Below are 16,325 nucleotides of genomic sequence, written 5' to 3'. Positions count from 1 at the left end.
GCAGGGCTGGGGTGATGCTCCTCGGTCCTGCATCCCGATCCCCTTGGGATGGCTCCATCGGGGGGTGAGGGGGTGTCTGGCTCCAGCGAGGGGTCTGGAGGATGTTGGGCGGGGGAGCACGTCCCTTTTTGCTCAATTCCCCCCCCCCCCGGGGGTCTCTTCTGGTGCAGGGGGAAGCTTTGCCGTGGGTTGTTGGAGGGGGAGCCTCATCTTTTGGGGTGAAAACCAGCTCAGCCCGTTTGGTCTCCTCCACAGAAGAGCCCAGAATTTGTTCAAGAACCTGAAATAAAGATCTACCGGGGGGGGGGGGTGTGTGAAGGTGGGGGTGGGGGGGGTGTGAAAAAAAAGAAAAAAAGTTGGTTTTTCTTTAATCCGTGCTCAGGTGGGTCAACAGCTCATCGCAGTTCAAAGCACCTCGTTTGTCGGGGAATTTTGAGGCCTGGACCGATGCACGGCTCAAGGTCCCCCCCCTTGGGGGGGTCCTACCCGGTGCCCGAATTGTTGGGAGCGCCGTGGGAGGGGGGGTCCCTGCTGCCGGACGAGGAGGTGTGTGACGGCCACGGCTGCGCCCAGGCTGCCCAGCACCAGCAGGCAGAGCATCCCCTTCACGCTGCAGTAGGACCACGAAGCGCCTGCAAACAGAGACAGAAGCTGGAGACGGGTGGGTGGGGGGGGACAATGACACATCCTCTGTCCCCCCCCGCCCCGAGGGGGTTGCCTGCACTTGTGGGACTGAACCTGCCAGGTCCCCAAGGTGTTGGCACCGGTTCACAGCCACCCAGCAACTTGCACGCCCACGGCTACATCGCCCACTTCTGGATTTAAGTCCCAAAGCTCATTTTGGAGCTGGAGGGGGAGACACACCCCCCCCCCCCCCCGCCCCCCATAAAAACCCCATTGTTCACACAAACCTGGGCCGGAAGAGTGACAGGCGGCTGTGACATCGGTGGTGGCCGTGCTCCAGCTCACCAGGTTGGTGGCGTTGCACAAGCAGACGGTGGGATCAGAGTCCCCAAGGACCTGCAGGTGCAGCCAGGGCTGGTGGCCCTGGGCTCCCGGGGGACCCCTGTTGCAGGACCAGCTGTAGGAGACGTTGGTGGCCCCGGGCACGGTGCAGAGCAGGGAGACGTTGCAGAGGTCCTGCTCCCGGTGCAGAATTGTCTCCAGGCGCGGCTGGCCAAGGGGCTCTGCGGGGACAGAGATGGTGAGAAGGGACAGGGGGGAGCAAGAAGGGGACACGGGGTGATGGGGACCCGGCTACTCACCCCACACGGACACGCGGAAGCAGAGGGGTGTAACAATGCCTGTTGTGTCCTCAAACTCTGCCCAGTAGAGCCCACTGTCTGCCCTGATAACCCGGCTGATCCACAGGGAGAGATTCTCCTGCCGGAAAAAGGCTCTCCCAAGAAAAGGGTTATTTGAGAACTGGAAAAAACTATTCCTATCAGCCGTCAGGATCCGATGCTTGTCTCCCGTATCCAGCCTCACTTTCCAATGGACCTTTACCCATCCCTGCGGGGGTTTCTCCGGCAGCAGCCGCAGCTCTCCACCGGCAGCCACGACTTTTTCCTGGCACTTTGAGGATCCTAAAGCAGAGAGGGGTGAAAAAGGGAGACCCCAGGAGACTCTGGGGAGGGGGCACTGTCACCACCACCACAGGGGGGTCCCAGAACAACCCAGCCCCGCTCTGGCCACGGGGATCTGAGGCTTGACGCCTCCGGCATCGTGTCCCTTCAGCCATCCCTTGGTTCCCCCCCGGGGCGGCCGAGCGCAGTTTGGGAACCCATTTTCAGTTCCTTCTTCTCTCTCATCCTCTGACTTCACTTACCGTCAGCTGCTGAGAAAGAGGTGCTCCCAGAGATGACCGTGGGGGTTATTTCCCCCTAATAAAATTTGTTATCTAAGGCCAATTAAAAGGGTATCCCATTTTCCAAAGACAGGGAAGCTCTGACAAAAGCTCTCCCTCCCCGGTGCCTCCTGCAGCCAGTCAAATTGTCACGAGCAGAGAATTTTTTCCCAGACACTCAGCCTTTTCTTTAAAAAAATGGACACTTTTCCACAATAATTCCTTCTAAACAGCCCAATTTAAGTGATACCCGTAGCGCCGAGGCTTCCCGACCCTCCAAAAGAGCCTTTTGCTTCCAGCTTCAGTTTGGGGGGGGGTGTGTGTGTGTGTGTCACAACCCAAAGGATGGCTCTTACCCCTTGACAAGCCATTTTCTTGCTAGTTGGCAGGAGAAAAGTAAAACAAAACCCCAACCCACAGCCAAGCGCTGACCCCGGGTGGGATTTCAAAAGCCGTTTCCCAAGGAAGTTGCCAGCCCCACGCGAATGCCTGGCTCAGAGGCCGAGCACAACTCATTGCACCTCCCACGGCAGATTTTACCCCCCTCCCTACTCCCCCCCCCTCCCCCGATGTTACCTTCGGCTCGGCAGAGGAAGAAAGGGGAGAGGAGGAGGAGGAAGAAGAGGAGGGTGATGTGCTCCATGGCTGTCCCAGGGAAAGGTGGGACGTGGGGTGGGAGATGAGGGCAGGTGCCGGGAAGGGAAGATCGGCCCCGGCTTTGTATCCGCTGCCCCCCCCCGCCCCCGCATCCTCAGGGCTGCCCCCATCCTCCCCGATGGGCCCAATCCTGCTGCTGGGGGGCTGTCCCTGGCCTGCGGTGGGGGGGGGGACGCTGGACGTGTCTGCACGCTGCAAACCGCAGCGCCCGGCGCGGCTTCTCCTCCTGAAACCAACTGCAAAGGGAAAGCAAAACTCCAAAAAACTGGCCCCCCGCTTTCCTCCCCCCCTTCCCCCCCCCCCCCCCCCTTTCTCTCCTTCCCCCGAGTAATTAAAACGAGTTTCCTCCTGAGGTTTTGTAGCCACCCAGCCCCACAGCCGAGCCGGCCGGGGCAGCGCATCCGTCCCCACCGTGCTCTGCCCCGCGGGGTACCCCGGCATCCCACCCACCCCCCCCCCCCCCCCGGGAATGCACCCCGGCGGAGGGTTGGGCTATGGTGGTGGTGGTGGGGGATATGGGGGGGGTGACACGGGACACAGCGGGGGCGCCAGCGCGGAGGAGCCCACAGAGGGGCGGAGGGTGCGAAGGAACCGCGGGCGGGAGAGGAAGTTGTCGCTGGACACAGTCGCCCGGCTCCCCGGGGGGGGGGGTTCGCACCCCTCCGGCTGCAGGGTGCTCCCCTCGGGTGTCACCCGGAGATGGGGCTCCCTGGGGGTCCCCGGTGCCCGCTGGCACCCGTGCTGCTGCCCTTCCTGGCGCTGCTGGCCGCGGCCGGTGACCAAGGTGAGATGGGGATGCGGTGATGGGCTTTTTTGGGGGGAGGATAGAGGCTCCTTCGGTTGCCCGGTGCAAAGTGGGGTGACCCCCGGTCCCTGAGCCGAGGGGGGTGACCCCCGGTCCCTGCAGCACCCGCAGGCAGGGCGGGAGGGATGCTGCTGCCCACCCGGGGAGCTGGGTGCCGGGGAAAAAGCTGGAGTGATGGCACCCACGGGCTCTCGGCTGCGGGGTGACGGGCAGCGAGTCGGGCTCGGGGTCCCTGGGGAGATGGAGAGGGCCCGGGTGGGGTTTTGGGGCTTTTCTTCAAAATTTTGTGCCTGGTCGTGCCCAGAGCGGGTAGAGCCGGAACGGCTCTCCCTCGGTGCCAGTTCCCCTCCGCAGTGCCAGTTCCCTGGGTCACACAGGGCTTGGCCAGAAGAAGTCACTTCCCTGCCGGAGCGGTGCCCCTTCCCCACGGCCAGCCCTGACCTTTCCCAAGGCCAGAAACGCAGCTTTTCCCGGCCAGGTCTCCCCACGGAACAAACACGGCACCTTTTTCCCATAATTTCAGTGGAGCTGATGGGGGCTGAGGGTCTTCATCCTAAAACCAGCGACTTCTGCACGAGGGGAACAGAGAAATGTCTGTTTTGGGGGCCAGTTTGGTGCCTGGAGCATCTCCCGGCTGCATCTCTGCATCCCGCATCGTGCCACCCTTCCCTGCTCTTGGGGGGGACCAGTTGAGCATCACCCCCACCTTCCCTCTCCCGCCACCCTAAGATGCATCTCCCAGCCCCATTGCCCACCCTGATGGGGCAGGACCCGGGGGTAAGGGGGGGGGGGTGGGGGGCACGGGCTGCTCAGGGGTGTGCGAGATGGGGTGTCGCTTGCTGGAAGCAGCAGAGCCTGCAGCAACCCCTGGGCTCAGCTGAGCTGCAACCCTCCCTCACCCCCCCACCGGGTGCCGGTGTGGTTAACCCATGATGTGCTGCACTGGCCCCACAGCAGGTTACGATCACACTTCCAGGCTGCAGGGTTGGGGGGGGGGGGGGAGCAGATTTTTGCATGATATTTTTTCATTTTTACCCACTGCCCCAACACCCTCCCTCCAGGGCAGCTCCGGGAGCCTGGGATGGGGGGATTAAATTGCCCTCCCATCTTTCTTGCAGCACTAGGTGCCTCCTAAGCAACAGCCCCTGCTTCTTGCAGGCTGTTTAGGACCTGGAGGGGGTGGGAAGGGCCCCCTTTGTAATGAGCTTCAGGTCCCAGGTGTGAGCCATCAGGGGTGGGAACCCATAAATAGTCCCTGCATCCCAACCTGCTCCTTTGTGGCCCCAGGGGAGGATGCTTCTGTCTTTCCTTGCTCTGCTCTCTCCTATTCCTGGATCTGCTGAACGTAGGGATGTCCCCTCTGCTGTCCCCAGGGCCTGCTGAGGGCACCCTTGTGGGAAGGCAAGGTTCAAGCTGGAGCTGCTTGGGGTCTCCTGGCCGTGCCATGAGATAGTAAAGCTGGTGGCTCCATAGGTGCCTCCAAGCATGGCTCGGTGTTGGGACCAGTTGCATGGAGCCCAAGCCCTGCTGGGGGCTGTGGGATGGGTGGGTGGGCTAAGCCGAGCTCCCGGAGGGTGACGTTGGCCTTGATGGCAAGTGGGCTTGGGTTGTGGTTTAAGCATGCTTTGACGTGCAAGCTGGGCTTTGCTGAGGGCTGCAAGCCGGGTGTTGCGTGGGGCTGTGCAAAGTCCACCCCCGGCGCTGCCCCGACCACAGGCAGCCGTGAGGAAGCCGTGAGGTTGTGTTGCACGCTCGGTCCCGGCAGCCACAGAGGTTCGTTTGTTTTAGGGGCTTTTTTTTTTTAATCTCGCTTCTGCCAGAGCCCTCGACATCTGGGGCCGCACTGAAAAGTGGGAGGCAAGCACAGAAACTCAAGAAAAAGGTCCAGCGGGCAAAATTCCTGCTCTACCCTGGGCTGGATGGGTGAGAGCCTGGCCCAGGTTGCCCAGAGAAGCTGTGGCTGCCCCATCCCTGGAGGGGTTCAAGGCCAGGTTGGAGGGGGCTTGGAGCAACCTGGTCTGATGGGAGGTGTCCCTGCCCAGGGCAAGGGGGGGCAATTGGATGATCTTTAAGGTCCATTCCCACCCAAACCATTCAATGGCTCTATGATCAGAGAGCCTGCAACCATCCCTGCTCTGGGCAGGGCAGAGGATATTGCAAAAGCATCTGCAACGTGTGGCCAGTCAAGCAAGTGTGGACAGACACACAACCAGCCTGGGGGGGTTGCAAAGAGAAGGGAACCCCCGAGATGGGGATGGTGATGGGGAACCAGGCTGAGCTTGTCCCCGGGGAGCAGGAGGGACTGTGCTGGGAGCTGCGGGTGTGGGACGTGGGTGGGCTCTCCCTCGCTCACCCCTCTCTGCTTTAGGATCCTCAAAGTGCCAGGAAAAAGCCGTGGCTGCCGGTGGAGAGCTGCGGCTGCTGCCGGAGAAACCCCCGCAGGGATGGGTAAAGGTCCATTGGAGAGTGAGGCTGGATACGGGAGACAAGCATCGGATCCTGACGGCTAATAGGAATAAAACTTTCCAGTTCTCAAATAACCCTTTTCTTGGGAGAGCCTCTTTCCGGCAGGAGAATCTCTCCCTGTGGATCAGCCGGGTTATCACGGCAGACAGTGGGCTCTACTGGGCAGAGTTTGAGGACACAACAGGCATTATTACACCCCTCTGCTTCCGCGTGTCCGTGTGGGGTGAGTAGCCGGGTCCCCATCACCCCGTGTCCCCTTCTTGCTCCCCCCTGTCCCTTCTCACCATCTCTGTCCCCGCAGAGCCCCTTGGCCAGCCGCACCTGGAGACACACATCCTGCACCGGGAGCAGGACCTCTGCAACCTCTCCCTGCTCTGCACCGTGCCCGGGGCCACCAACGTCTCCTACAGCTGGTCCTGCAACAGGGGTCCCCCGGGAGCCCAGGGCCACCAGCCCTGGCTGCACCTACAGGTCCCTGGGGACTCTGACCCCACCGTCTGCTTGTGCAACGCCACCAACCTGGTGAGCTGGAGCACGGCCACCACCGATGTCACAGCCGCCTGCCACGCTGCCCCAGGTAATTTGCCCTCAGCTCCCTAAAAGCAGGATTTAGGGGGGTGCACAAGCCCCACCGCTTCCAGTCTCCTCTCTCGGGGCCCTTCCTGGGCCAGTGGAACTGCGGAGGATGTCACGGTGAAGCCAAAATGTGCCCAGGTCCCCCTGTTGGGGCAGGGAAGCATGAGAGCTGAGGAGAGTGGTGTCACTTGGGCCGTGATGGAGGCTGCGGTCAGCAACAGCTCCAGGCTCTTCCCGGTGTCGAAGGTCTCCCCTCTTCCTCCCCAGGGCTCCTCAGCATCCTTCCATGGTGGGCGGTGGCTGTGACCCTGCTGCTGGCACTGGCCATATCCGTAGCCATCGTTGTCACCCGCTACTGGTGGAGGAAGCGGAGGAAGGACCCCCCAGCAGGTTTGTCCCCAGGGCTGGGGCAGTAGCTCGCAGGACGGGCAGCCGTGGGGGTCTGGCCGTGCATCCCTGCCCCCCTCTTTGCTGCTGTCACCCTCCTGATGCTCTCGGTGCTGGCCCTGGGCTTCCCCTCCTTCTGGGGCTGATGCGGGACAAGCCATGGGCACTGTCACCCTCCTGCCAGGTGCTGCAGAGGGCACCAAGTCTTTGCCCACCCCTGTTGATGGAGGGTGGTCCAGGTTGATTTGCTGGATGGAGCATCCCAACAGCCCAAGCGTCGGTGCCCAAACCTGGAGTCCTCGTCCCATGGGGTGTAGAGGACAGTTTGGGTTTGGATATTGATTCTATTCAGAGCTGGAGCTTCCCTCCTCACCCTTTGCCAGGTGCCAAAGAAGTCAAACCTCCCACTGGCCAAGGGGACCTCTTTCTCCCTCTGCTTTGCTTTGCTTGAAGGCTGGACCCCCGAAATCTGGGAGCTCTAACGCACCAACCCTCTTACACTGACCCTTCAAACTCCCCCAGGACAGGTTGAGCAGACAATAACCGTCTACGAGGAGGTGGGCAAAACCCGAACTGGCCAAGTCCCTGTGAGTGCTGGGGTTGTCCCTGGGTGTCCCCTCCCTGCGCTGCTTGGAGGGAGGGGTCTTCTGGAAAAGTCTGGGTTGCATCTTTTAACCGGCCTGGGGTTATTTCCAGCCCCAGAATGGGACCAGTGAGACCCCTGTCGAAGGAAACACCATCTACGCCGTCATCACCAAAACACAGGTAGGGTCAGTCCTGTGCTGGTGTGTGTGTGTGGGGAGCTGGAGCTGCCCCATGGGCTTGGCTGTGCAGCTCCCAGGCTGGATGCATCCATGGCAGCTTCCAAGATCACCCCTTTTGCCCAAAATTTGAGGGGTTTATTTGCACATTCCAGCACAGGAAAGACATGGAGCTGTTGGAGCGGGGCCAGAGGAGGCCCCGGAGATGCTGGGAGGGCTGGAGCCCCTCTGCTGGGAGGGGGGGCTGAGAGAGTTGGGGGGGTTCAGCCTGGAGAAGAGAAGGCTCCGGGAAGACCTTGGAGCCCCTTCCAGTCCCTAAAGGGGGGGGCTCCAGGAAAGCTGGGGGGGGGACTCTTGATGAGGGAGGGGAGCGATGGGACGAGGGGGAAGGGTTTTAAGCTGTAAGAGGGGAGATTGAGCTGAGCTGTGGGGCAGAAGTTCTTTGCTGTGAGGGTGGTGAGAGCCTGGCCCAGGTTGCCCAGAGAAGCTGTGGCTGCCCCATCCCTGGAGGGGTTCAAGGCCAAGGTTGGAGGGGGCTTGGAGCAACCTGGTCTGATGGGAGGTGTCCCTGCCCAGGGCAAGGGGGGGAACCAGATGAGCTTCAAGGTCCCTTCCAACCCAAACCATTCCATGACTCAACTCTTTTCCCTGGCAGGGGCCCAGCCACCCTCGGGAGCCCGAAACCTGCACCATCTATTCCATGATTCAGCCCAGCAGGAAGGTGAGGTTGCCTGGCTGTGACCGTGGCCTCTCAGCAGTGGCCACAGAAACCTGTGTCCCCTCCTTTTGCCACCGGGGTGACTGGTTCACCGTCCCACTCCTGCATTGCCTAATGGCAGCTTCTCCCTCTGCTCCACAGTCTCCTTCTCTCAAGAGGAAGAGGCTGGACCCAGCCTTGGTTTCCACCGCCTACGTAGAGGTAACAGGCGCCAGACCAGTGCGGAGATGAGCCCTGGGTATCTCCAAAGCTCACCAGCTTTTTGGGGTGCTCAACCTCACCCCTTCCCTTGCAAGCTACGGGGGGTTCTAGATGCTGGTGCCCCCAGTTGCAGACCTTGCCCCCAGGTCCTGCTGGCCACCACCTCTCCTAGTGCCCTGGCCACCTCAGCAAGACCTTCCCTTCCCTACGGGCCTGTCCTGGTTTTGGCTGGGATGGAGTTAGTTCTCCTTTAGTGGCTGCTGTGTTTCGGATTTGGTCTGAAAGGAAATGTCGCTAATGCATATTGTTTTAGCTGTTGCCAGGTGGTGTTTATATTAGTCCAAGGACTTTTTTTCAGCTTCCCATAGACAAGGACAGGTTGGCCAAGGGGATGTTCCACCCCAGAGGTGTCATGGTCAGGGTATAAATGAAGGTTGGCCGGGGAATGGGGACCTGCCATCGCTGCTCAGGATGGTCTGGGCAACCAGTCTCTGCGTGGTGAGAGGGACTTGTGTCGTATTACTTCATTTTTGGATATTCTTTTACCATCATCGGTATTATTACTGTTATTTTCCTTTTCAGTTATTGTTCTATTAAACTGTCTTTTTCTCAAGCCATGAGTTTGGTGGGGGTTTTTGTCCTTTCTCCTCCTTTTCTCCCCGCCCTTCTGGGGCAGAGGGAGAGAAGTGAACGAGCTGCTGCGTGGTCCCAGTTTCTGGCAGGGGATAAACCACGATGGAGCCTCTTCTCCCGGAGCACCCAAAGACCTCCAGCACCCACCAGGACCCCGCCTGGCAAAGCCGGGGGCTGGCTCAGGATGGGAATGGTCAGATATGGGTTTCTGCAAGGATGCACGCCCTGATTGCCCCTTGGAACCCTCCCTGTGAGGGAAGGAGGAAAAATTCAGTGATGGAAACCCACCTTCGGAGGAAATGGATGGGAAATTGCGCATGGATCATGGGGGAAGAAGGGGATACGTGTGATGTGATTGTGTTTAGTGACAGCATGTGTTCTCATGTTTGTTTGTTTTTTTTTTTTAACATCTTGACGGGTTCAATACAGCTCAGGAATTTATTTTTAGGTGCGATATAAGCTGAACTACATGAGACAATTGCGGTGCTTGTTTAATTAGCTTAATTGGCTAGTTATAGCCTGAGATGTACCTTGGGCAGAGGAGGGAAGCGGGAATTGCCTTGTTTGTGGCTCGGGAACCTCTGAAGCAAATGGGGTCTCATGCAAAGAAGCACTTTGCAAAGTTTTGGCTGTGTGTTGGGTGGGAGAGAGGTGGCCACAAGCGTTGGCTTTGGGCAGGATGGTCCCAAAGGCGATGCTGAGACCGGAGATACCACCGAGTCCCTTCCCACAAGTGGCCCTGGGAGAAGGAGGTGGAGAAAGAGGGTCTCCGGCTTCAAAGATCTTCCCCCAAGGCAAGATCAAGGGCTTTTCTTCGGGATGAAAATGAAAGGTGGCACTTTGATGGCAGCGTGGGGAGCGGCAGCGGCTCTGCGAGGCCCCCCCCCTCCTGCCCCAGTCCCTGGATCAAAATAGCTTTGTGGCTGCTCCCTGTGAGACAAGCATTAATTGGGATCATTAGCCGGGAACTGTGCTGGGAGGCTGGCAGGGGGAGGGAGGAAGTGTCTGGCTGCCGGGAGGAGAGAATTTAGGGGGCTGGGCTGGCACGGATGGGGGCTCAGGCACAATGTGCTGTCACTGTTGTCTGAGATGGGCTGATATGGGTTCATATGGATGAGGATGAGCCCCATCCTCACCTTTTCACAACGTGTGGGTGTGAGTAGAGTACTTCTTACACCATAACGGCGTTCCCCTCCACAAGATGCAGTTGAGACTGATCACAGAATAGAATCATTTTGGTTGGAAGAGACCTTTAAGACTGTCAAATCCAACCATCAACCCGGCACTGCCCAAACCCCCACTGACCTGTGTCCCTCAGCACCATGTCTGCCCGGCTTTTAAATCCCTCCAGGGATGGCGACTCCACCACTGCCCTGGGCAGCCTCTTCCGACAACCTTTGGGAAAAATTTATTCACCCAAATATCCATCCTAAACCTCCCCTGGTGCAACTTGAGGCCGTTTCCTCTTGTCCCATCGCCTGTTCCTTGGGAGAAGAGACCGCCCCCCTGGCTACACCCTCCTTTCAGGTGATGATGGAGCTGGCAGCCTGTGGCCAGCTGAATTCGGTGGGAAAAGTTCAGGTGGGATGGAGGGGATGGAAATCCCTCGGTGCAGGTGCTGAGGATGGGGTGACACAGTCCTTGTTGGGCTGTGGCCGCTGCCGGGGAGCAGGGGCTAAAGCAGGAGCTGCATCTCAGCCGTGGTGCCGCTGGATGGGTGCCAGGGATCCGGCCACGGCACCACGGCGTGCTCCTCTGAAAACCGCCTGGCGCTGATGTGGGATCTCCTCCCCGATGGATGGGGAGGGATGGCTCAGGGATGAAATTAAAGTGGGTCAGGGCTCAGCGGGTGCCGCCGTCGCCCTTTGTTCACGGCCAAGGCTCAGCCCCGGCGCTCCCCGCTCACACGTGGGAAGACGCCGGCGGCCGTTTGCCCCCGATGCAGGGGCTGCCTTGGCCTCTCTCCCCCCTCAGCATCCAGAACAAAAGCCCTGAAATATGGTCTTTCAGGAAGGAATCCAGGCTGTGGGTTCAAACAAATCTTTTCATTTGAAGCATCTGCCCCTCCCGGCTGGAGGCTGAGCACGTGCTCTTCCATCGGGGAGTCATCCCTACCACCTCCTTCCCACCAGGGTCTCCACTCAAACTGGGGCTCCTTGATGGATGGGGCTGTGGAGATGGAGGGGCTGGAGCATCTCTGTGCTGAGGAAAGGCTGAGGGACCTGGGGCCGTTCAGCGGGAGAAGAGCAGACTGAGAGGGGATCCCATCGATGCTGAGCAATATCTAAAGGGTGGGGGCGGGGCAAGAGGATGGGGCCAGGTTCTTCTCAGTGGTGCCCGGGGACAGGACGAGGGGCAATGGGGACAAACTGGGACACGGGAAATGACTGTGAGGGTGGCAGAGCCCTGGAAGAGGCTGCCCAGAGAGGGTGTGGGGTCTCCTTCTCTGGTGAGATTCCAAACCCACATGGATTTGATCCTGTGGGACCTGCTCTGGGTGACCCTGCTTGGGCAGGGGGTGGGACAAGGTGATCTCCAGAGGTCCCTTCCAGCCCCTGATAGTCTGTGATGGCACACAGAGGAGCCAGACCTTGTTGAGGACATGGACCTGGGTGTGCAGGTGGAGAAATGGGAGCCCGGTGGGTTGGTTACAGCAGCTGGAAAGGGGAGGTGTGACCCCTGGGGGTCTGAATTTCATTTACCATCAGGATGGTGGGGTGACTTTGACGGGGGAGGCAGAGGTTTGTGGGGCGCTGTGTGTGGTGTCCCCAGGAAGCCTTGGGGATGACGCCTGTTCTTCGGTCGTCACTCATTCTCGAGAGAGCCTGGAGGCGGAAGAGGAACCAAATGTCACCTCCTAGCTGTGTGGCCGCCCCATCAGCCCCTTTCCTCCGGAGCCCCTTTCCTGCCCCGGGTTGAGGGACGGTGACAGGGGGCTGCAGGCTCCGGGTGGTCCTCGGTGAGCAGCTGCCCGGCGAGGAGGATTTCCACCCCGTGGTTTGGATGCGGACGCGAAGAAAAATGGCGGCGGGGCTTATAACGGTGCCCTTCTTCCTCTTCTTCACCACGCAAGGTATGATACTGGGTTCCCCTGGGGTGGGGGTGCTGGGCTTGGGGGAGATGGCTTTGGGGATAGTGGGGGACCTTGGGGAGGTGCCAGCGGGTAAAACCACCCCACCCCCATGCTCTTCCCCGGCTTCTCCTATCCTGGTGTTGTCCCCAGGATGTTGACCCACCATCTCCCTTCCAGCGGGAGCCCCCAGCATCGCCATCACCATCACCAAACTGGGGGTGAGGGGCTGCTCTGGGTGAGCCTGGAGCGGGGAGGTGGGGGGAGGGGAGGACCCCAAAAATGAAAGCAAAAAGATAAAAAAGATTTCACCAGAGGAAGATGGACTTCACCATCCGGGCGCTCCCATGCTCAGGGTGAGGCATCGGAAATCCCGTTTGCCTCTTCAACACGCCCCCGAGGCCGAGAGAGCACAAAGGTGTTAGGAATTAGTAAGCAAATGGGTGATTTGCATTTTCCATGTGTCTGGGAGGAATCGAGGTCCCCGAGCGGGGACGAGCCCCGGGAAGGGGTGGACTGTGTCCACTTGGCCAAGTAGCACCAGTCTCCACTTTATCATGGAATCATAGAATTGTCCAGGTTGGGAGGGACCTTTCAGATCATCGAGTCCAACCATCAACCCAGCACTGCCCAAACCCCCACTGACCCGTGTCCCTCAGCACCACGTCTGCCCGGCTTTGAAATCCCTCTGGGGATGGTGACTCAACTGCTGCCCTGGGCAGCCTGTTCCAATAGCTTAATAACCTTTTCAGTGTAGAATTTTTCCCCAATATCCATCCTAAACCTCCCCTGGTGCAACTTGAGGCTGTTTCCTCTTGTCCCATCGCCTGTTCCTGGGGAGAAGAGACCGCCCCCCCCTGGCTACACCCTCCTTTCAGGGAGTTGTAGAGAGCGAGAAGGTCTCCCCTCAGCCTCCTTTTCTCCAGGCTGAACACTCCCAGCTCCCTCATCTGCTCCTCAGAAGTTCTCCAGACCCTTCTCCTTGGTCTCCAGACCCCTCACCAGCTCCGTTGCCCTTCTCTGGACCTGCTCCAGCCCCTCAATGTCTTTTTGTCATGAGCGGCCCAAAACTGGACACAGCACTCAAGGTGGGGCCTCAGCAGTGCCCAGTCCAGGGGGACCATCACTGCCCAAGTCCTGCTGGCCACACTGTTCCTGACACAAGCCAGGATGCTGTTGGCCTTCTTGGCCACCTGGGCACACTGCTGGCTCATATATAGACGGTTGTTGGCCAACATCCCCAGGTCCTTTTCCACCGGGCAGCTCCAGTCACTCTTCCCACAGCCTGGAGCGTCCATGGAGTTGGTGTGACCCAAGGGCAGGACCCAGCCCTTGGCCTTGTTGAACCTCATCCCATTGGCCTCTGCCCATGGATCCAGCCTGTCCAGATCCCTCTTTAGACCCTTTCTACCCTGAAGCAGGTCTACAGTCCCACCCAACTTGGTGTCCTCTGCAAACTGACTGAGGGTCCACTCCATCCCCTCATCCAGATCATTGATAAAGATATTAGAGAGAACTGGCCCTAGTACTGAGACCTGGGGGACACCACGCATGACCGGCCACCAGCTGCATTTAACTCCATTCACCACCACCCCCTCTGCTTTCTCAGCAGCCTGGGCATCGAAGGTGGTGGGGGCTGTTCATGGGGTGGCGTATCTCAGCCCCAGCCAGCACAAGGGTTACTCCCAAATCCATTGGCGGCGCAACAACACTGTGAAAATTGCCAGCCGGGAGAGCGGGGAGGCAGTCCAGTACCCCAACAGCGGCTACAAGGGACGCCTGGAGCTCTTCCCCAACAACACCTTAAAGATCAGCCACCTGCAGAAAAGCGACAGCAGCACATACCAGGTGTACCTGGAGGACGACAATGGCAAGGAGCACATCGAAAGCATCCTTCTGACGGTTTACGGTGAGCTGGGAGGATGGGAGGGTGGTCCCAGCACCCCATGGGGGGATGGGGAGGCTCTGACATCCCAACTGCCTCTTGCAGATTTGGTTCCGAAGCCCACTGTGAAGGCCACAGTGATCAGGGGTGACCTGGAATTGTGCAAAGCCACCCTGGAGTGCTCGGTGGAGCTGGAAGATGTGCGCTATGAGTGGATCAAGCCCAGTAACATCCTGAATGTGGGTGCCTCCAAGCAGCTTGTCTCCTTCAACCCCTCAGTAGAAACCTACATCTGCAAAGTCAGCAACCCCATCTCCTCCAACAACGCCTCGCTCACCTACAGGCACCCCTGCTCATGGACAGGTACCGCCAGTGGTGCACACACGAGGTGACAAAACTGGGTTGGGGTGGGCTGCGAGGGTGGTCTTGGCTTTGGAGAGTCCCCAGAGCAGCAGTGGTGACCCTGAGGACAACGGGTCCCTGCACTGGAGGTGCCCTATGGGTCAGGAGTGGTGAGTCCCTTTTTCCCCTGTACTGTGGGCTGGTGGGTGGCAGGACCCCACCTGGGAAGGGGATTGGGGGTCCCCTGCCAGGGATGGGCAGCCCACAGCCCTCCCCACACCCCGTGTCTCCCTTTGCCTCCAGGTGACTCATCGTCTTTCTCATCCTGCATCACCATCAACATGCAGGTGGCACTGGGACACCTCCTCCTCCTCCTCTTCCTCCTCACTCTGGCCTGAGGACGCTCTGCGGTTGACATCTCTCCCCATCTCATCACCCCCCTTGGCAGGATCAGTGCCTGGATGAAGCCCCCCAATCACCTGGATGAAGCCCCCCAATCACCTGGATGAAGCCCCCCAATCACCTGGATGCAGAAAGATGTAGTTCTCAAGGGACCCATTACAACCAGTGTCCTTTACACCAGCACCCACCCGGTCCATCCTGCTTCCCACCAGCCCAGGCTCTGCCACTGCTCTCAGGGTGGCTCCGTGCCTCAGTTTCCATCCTCAGCTTCTCTGCTTTGGTTTAATCAAAGGTCATGTTTAAGATCTCTTCCAGCTCTAACCATTCGATGTTTCTATGTTCTCCAGATGTCAACAAAATGGGGTTGAAGTTTGTTGCAACGGTGTTTTGAGAGCCCCAGCAACCTAAATTGCTAAATTAACTGTTATCTACTTGGAAATCCTCTTCTCTCTGGCCCTCAGGTCTACGGGGAGACCAAATCTGAGCCTTTCCTGGGGCTCCTTGTGGACTTGCAGGGTCCTCAGCCATCACCTGCCGTCAGCGATGCCCTTTAAGGCTCTGAAGACCAGTGTGGGACAGTGCATGATGTGTTTAGCCTGAAACCAGTTACACTAGCATGGGTGCAGCTGCGTGTTGCTCTGGTTCTGGAGCACCCAAGCATTGCTAAGGTGGCACCTATACCTTTCTCTGCAGGGGAGGGTTTGGCAGGGTGAGAACGGTCTGTTTGTGTTTACATTAAATTAATTCTAACCTTAAACGTCACCTTTTTAGGTGTCTGTTCTGCATTCTTCTCTGGGCTGGGGTCAGCCACAGCGGGTGCTCAGGGACTTGGGTGGTGACGGAGGGAGCCACGTGTCCCCCCAACACCCTCGCTGGGGACAGGAGCCCTTCCACAGTTGTCCTCCATGGGAGGAGCCAGCTCTGGATGGTGGGACACGGAGCATTGGGGTGGGAGGATGTGTCTTGTGAGGGATGGGGACGGTCCCTCAGCCTGCGGGGAGGAATGGGGACATGTCTCAGGGCCACCACAGCCCTGGGACACTGCTGCTCCTGCCAGCTCCAGCAAACCATCCTAAGAAAGGGGAGAACCGTGCTCTACCCTCTGTAAAACCCAAAAAGCATCACTTTCCAGAGCCATTTTAAAGCAAAGACTCCTAAGGCCAGATTCATCAGAGGATCAATGGGGACCTCACCAGCTCATTTGAAAAACCAGTAATGAGCAGGAGTCGTTACAGGTCCGGGGGCTAATGAGTGGCTTGGGGTAATTCCTGCTAGGTGGCTGATGGTTTTAGCACCAATGTGTATTTTTGCAGAAATCCCCCCACTTGAAAATATTTGTTTGGGTCTTGGTCCATTCCCATGTGGAAGTTTGGGGCTCTTCAGGACGAGCGCTGAGCACCACCATCATCATAAAGCCTCCTGCCATGATTAAATACGGAGCCCGGTGTCCCATCTCAGTCGTCTTTCCATCCAGTAGACTTCAGCCTGAGCTGGTGGGGAAAGTAAAGGCATTTAGGATCATTATTTTGGGTTAAAGGAGGTTTTTCTGTGACTGCCTGTATGTTTTTTGTGCCCC

The 16,325-nt window shown here is 58.9% G+C and overlaps 3 protein-coding genes across 3 annotated transcripts; 2 read left to right on the top strand and 1 right to left on the bottom strand.

Moving 5' to 3' along the window:
- Window positions 1–482: 482 nt before the first annotated feature.
- On the bottom strand, window positions 483–2,489 carry LOC141476034 (natural killer cell receptor 2B4-like). The gene is given in 5 exon segments (XM_074164651.1): window positions 483–524; window positions 526–632; window positions 912–1,187; window positions 1,266–1,586; window positions 2,423–2,489. Coding segments are annotated over 5 exon segments (813 nt in total).
- Window positions 2,490–3,202: 713 nt separating this feature from the next.
- LOC141475861 (natural killer cell receptor 2B4-like) lies at window positions 3,203–8,447 on the top strand. Its single transcript, XM_074164405.1, has 7 exons — window positions 3,203–3,287; window positions 5,677–5,997; window positions 6,076–6,351; window positions 6,618–6,740; window positions 7,260–7,324; window positions 7,434–7,502; window positions 8,154–8,447. The coding sequence occupies exons 1-7, from the start codon at window positions 3,203–3,205 to the stop codon at window positions 8,445–8,447; spliced, it is 1,233 nt and encodes a 410-aa protein (XP_074020506.1).
- A 3,430-nt stretch (window positions 8,448–11,877) lies between these two features.
- LOC141476020 (CD48 antigen-like) lies at window positions 11,878–15,512 on the top strand. Its single transcript, XM_074164619.1, has 4 exons — window positions 11,878–12,123; window positions 13,733–14,029; window positions 14,111–14,368; window positions 14,651–15,512. The coding sequence occupies exons 1-4, from the start codon at window positions 12,054–12,056 to the stop codon at window positions 14,743–14,745; spliced, it is 720 nt and encodes a 239-aa protein (XP_074020720.1). The 5' UTR covers window positions 11,878–12,053; the 3' UTR covers window positions 14,746–15,512.
- The last annotated feature ends 813 nt before the right edge of the window (window positions 15,513–16,325 follow it).

The sequence above is a fragment of the Numenius arquata genome, chromosome 27, assembly GCF_964106895.1.
Source record: "Numenius arquata chromosome 27, bNumArq3.hap1.1, whole genome shotgun sequence".
In the NCBI taxonomy this organism is placed as follows: Eukaryota; Metazoa; Chordata; class Aves; order Charadriiformes; family Scolopacidae; genus Numenius; species Numenius arquata.
This window is presented reverse-complemented; position numbering and strand designations above follow the sequence as displayed.